General features: G+C 30.9%; 1 protein-coding gene across 1 annotated transcript; it reads left to right on the plus strand.

Moving 5' to 3' along the window:
* The first annotated feature begins 313 nt into the window (after positions 1 to 313).
* Positions 314 to 3,729, plus strand: LOC116346052 (unconventional myosin-VI-like). The gene is made up of 11 exons (XM_031775954.1): positions 314 to 400; positions 480 to 609; positions 960 to 1,028; positions 1,096 to 1,139; positions 1,250 to 1,554; positions 1,629 to 1,795; positions 1,868 to 2,032; positions 2,116 to 2,303; positions 2,417 to 2,605; positions 2,708 to 2,804; positions 3,464 to 3,729. The coding sequence occupies exons 1-11, from the start codon at positions 314 to 316 to the stop codon at positions 3,727 to 3,729; spliced, it is 1,707 nt and encodes a 568-aa protein (XP_031631814.1).
* Positions 3,730 to 4,553: the final 824 nt, after the last annotated feature.

Here is a 4,553-nt window from a genome sequence, read left to right on the forward strand (position 1 = left end):
CATAATTTCGGTACGCATTTATATATATATACAAGCATTTCGTGTGATGTGCTTGATGCGGTAGTTGATGCGCACTTTCTCAAACTGTGGTTTATGTGTATTGGTTGAATACCATGCACACACTATATCGGTGAAGTTTCTAGTTGTGTATGTAGTAGTTGCCTAGTAGTTGCATGTGTGTTTGACTTAAATGTCAAAATATCAAAATTTCCATTGGTCTAGCATTCTGTGCTGTTTTTTACTCTCGTTTGAATTTATTTTATGGCTATATTATTACGATATTGATTGAAATTTTAATATTTTTTTTTCCAAAATGGATATCACAGATATTTGTGTATTCAAAAGTGAAAAAGACATTATTGATTGTTTAAAACAAAGGTTTAAAACCAACAATATTTATGTGAGTAATTAGTATAGCTCAGTATAGAGTTTAATAATAATTTTCATTAATCAAATTATATTCATATATTTTTTGGCAGACATTCGTGGCGAAAGTTATAATTGCTATAAATCCGTTTAAGAGGATTAGTGGTCTATATACAGAAGATAAAAATTTTTTGTACAAAAAAGATTTAAATGATGAGTTGCCGCCGCACTTGTATGCCATTGGTAAGTCTTGTGCGGTAATGGTTTTTTAAAGTGAAATATACACATAAATTCTCTTGTAGCCAACAGAATAATCCGAAAAATATCTCCCGACAAACCGCACTCAATACTTTTTACCGGAGAGACAGGTTCAGGGAAAACGGAAAGTGCAATGCATTTGCTATCTTTCTTAGGATATTCATCGCTGTCTAATCACATCAAAGAACGAATTTCTGCTACAAACCTGATTTTTGAGCTATTTGGCAACGCTACAACAAGCTTCAACAAAAACAGTTCCCGGTTCACTAAGCTTACAGAGGTCGGTACTGATATTGTTTTAAAATTGATCATATAAGAAATTTATATTTTTGCAGATCAACTTGAACTCCGACTTAGCACTGGCTTCAGTTCAATTCTCATATCTATTGCTCGAAAGCAACCGAGTATATCTCCGAAATGAAAAGGAAACAAATTTTCACATTTTTCATTCTCTAATATCTGAAACAACAGATATATGTGGTGATCTCAAACTTGATTACGCTACTAATTATGTGGTGAGTCATAAATTAAAAAAAAAAACGAGCATGGAATGAAATATGCTAGGAAATATCACATATTCATCGATTTTTTTTGTTAATTTTCTTATTCTTCCCTCTATTCACAGTACTTGTCAGATTGTCGGGGACAAAACAACTCAAATGGTTCGATAAAACTCCTTACTGTTGATAGGGCATTGGCCAGTTTTGGAATATCCCGTGAAAAAAGAACTCAAATTTATCAAATACTGGGTGCAATTTTACATCTGGGCAACGTTGTTATAACGCAATTAGAATCGGAAAAGTGTACAATATCTGAATCATCGATACCTCATTTAGAGCAGAGTGCTCACCTTTTGAATACTGATCAGCGATTACTCAAAGGAGCATTATTAACGCGGGTTATCGAATTAAACGGTTCCGATCCAATCATGTGAGTACTTTGGATTTCATAATTTTACCTTAAAATTGTATTTATAACTTGTTATAACTATTCAATTCTTGTAGTATGGATTTATCTTTATCAAAAGCGAACAAAGCGAAGAACAGTTTGGTGAAAATTTTATACGAACATGTATTTCAAGAGGTGATGTTTCTGGTCAACAAAACTTTATCTAGTGATACACAATCATACACTAAAATGCAAATAAACATGTTGGATATAGCAGGATTTGGTAAATTTATTCATAAATATTCAAATATCTGCATATATCTATATTTCTAATAATGCTAATTCTTCTCTCTAGAATCATTCGAAAAAAACTATTTCGAACAAATGTGCATTAATTACGTAAACGAAAGAGTGCAACAGATGTTTGTGAAATTGATGATTAAAGACGAAGAAGAATGGTACGCCAAAGAGTGTTTGGAGCTGCCAAAGATTCCATTTCTAGACAACAGCATTATTTTGGGTGAGTTTTCGATAAAAATAATTTTGAATGGTTTCAAACCACATATATTTTAAAAATACCTTATGTTAAATATACTATTACAGACGTGTTCGATCATAAATATAACGGGATTTTTAAAATTTTGGATGATACGATGAAAATTCAATGCCAAAGTTCGGAAGTGCTCCTTCAAAATATTTTGCTGAATCATCCACAGTTGCTTAAACAAAAAGGTTGTCAACGTAACGAATTCATTGTACAACACTTTGCTGGAGACGTAGTTTATAATGTTGTAAGTTAACTACTTCTATTTTAATTGTTCTTTGAAAACTACATAATATTTGAATTATTTTTTATGCCATATCAAGAAACATATTAACAAATTTTTTAAATAATATTTCATAGTCCAATTTCTTAGAAAAGAATGAAGACATCGTGCCAAAGGCTATAAAGGATATATGTAGTGGAATATACTACAGAAATCAAGACGTAAACAGCGATAGAAATATCCCACAAATGAACTCACATACTAAATCATCTACATTAGTCTTAAAAATGGGAACGAATGAACTTATCAACAAACTCATCAAAACTGTAAGTACGAATGTCTGATCTAAATTCTATCAAGAAGTACCAGTTTTCTTTTTGGTTTTTAATATTATTATATATACATTTTTTTAATTTTTTTGTTTATAGGAGTGCTCATTTATTAGGTGTATTAAACCAAACACAAAACAATTAAATGATACATTTGATGAAGATTATGTACTATCCCAATTAGTTTCATCGTGTTGTATATCTTATAAAGAGTTGATGAGGATCGGATTTCCGACTTTTATTGGAATCGACGATTTTTATGATATTTTCAAACATCTCATTTGTGAACATACTTCTAATAATCGAAAGAAAATATGCAGTGAATTGATTCGAGCGTGTGGCCTCAAATGGAGGGATTTTAAGTTGGGAAATTCCAAAATCTTTTTTAGAAGCGAGAAAAAAGAAACAGTCGACGAGAAACTAGCGGGTGATTTACAAAAAATCGTCAAGCATCAGAAAAAATTAAAAATTTTAAGAGCAAAATGGCGCACTGTCATTATTGTAGCCTACTGGTGTGCTATCTTGAAACCTCGACAAATTCAAACCAGAATTCAAAATAATGAGTATGACTCATCCATAAATGCTAGCTTAAATGTAACTAAGAGGAAAAAATCAGTCGTTGACGATGCGAAAGGTTCTAGAAAAAAAATATTGCGTGAATCTGATATTGGTTCTCACAATAAATCGCGCTTACCTAGACCATCAAGTATGTTTGTAAAATTTTAATATGTTTAATATATTTTTATATTTGGTCATTGAACATTCAAGAAGGTGCATTTTTGAATAGCATTCAAATTTTAAATAAATCTTGAATAATTTCACCTTTCTCTAGAATTTTTTTTTCTTAAATTTTAGGTAATTGTACAATAACAATTCCATGTACTTATCAAGAAAACATTTCAACTGAAGAACGATTAAGAATTTTGCTTCGCCAGGAAAGAGAAATGAATAAACAGTTAAATGATGATTATCGTAAGCTCCAAAAAAGGCAACTGGAACTTATTGCAACTATAAGTAGCGAACGGCTCGAAAAAGAACGTATCATCGAAGAAAATAAAAAACTTAAGGAGGCATTAGAAACAACACGAGTTAATATTTCATCAGATCACAATTATTTTTAGTAGTTAATTTTCTTGAAAACAAATGTTGAATAAAACCATATCTCAATAGTTTCAGTTTACTTTATTTTGTTGCTACCTTTTTTCATGGTATTTCTGTAGTTTCTATCTAGCTTAAGATCAAAAACATAAATTGCCTATATAGTTTAAATTATACTCTTCATTAAATTTTTGCTATATTTTTTGAATAAATAAATTAAATAATGAAGAAAAAAAAATGATAAAAATTGCCATTGGCTTGGATCACTACGTTTTTTAAATTGAAATCTAAACTTGACCATTTTATATGATAAAATGATAACATCAAATTACTAGTCAAATTTTAAGAATTTATCACTATTAGATCAGAAAAACACTTAAAAACATATCGTTGATGTTTTGGTTTGTGTTGTGATGCTAATAATAACACAGTCAGTCATCACCTAGTTATCAAATAATAATATATCATCATCATAATTCTCAGGACTAGTCTCAGCACTAGTCCTAGCACTAGTCTCTGCAACTGGTTCACCGATAATATCGAGAACAATTATATCATCAGTATCATACATTTGAACTTCAATATCTTCAAAGCCTGGGTTGAAATCGTTTTCTGTACCATTGTTTGGCACTTCTCCATCTTTTTGTTTACTCTGGGGTAGTATTCGTGTTGAACTTTCTAGCCGCTTTTCTTTGACTTTGCTGACGTGGGTTCGTAGATGCTTAAACATGTTGCTCAGCCGCCAGGAACTATCGAAACGGATGATTCGAAATACGCCACATACTGGACATTCTAGCGAACATTGAATGCCATCTTCATCTTTTTTGAATTCATGAATGGCATTATT

This window comes from Contarinia nasturtii, unplaced genomic scaffold (assembly GCF_009176525.2).
Source record: "Contarinia nasturtii isolate CC-2019 unplaced genomic scaffold, AAFC_CNas_1.1 Cnas_scaffold_1424, whole genome shotgun sequence".
In the NCBI taxonomy this organism is placed as follows: domain Eukaryota; kingdom Metazoa; phylum Arthropoda; class Insecta; order Diptera; family Cecidomyiidae; genus Contarinia; species Contarinia nasturtii.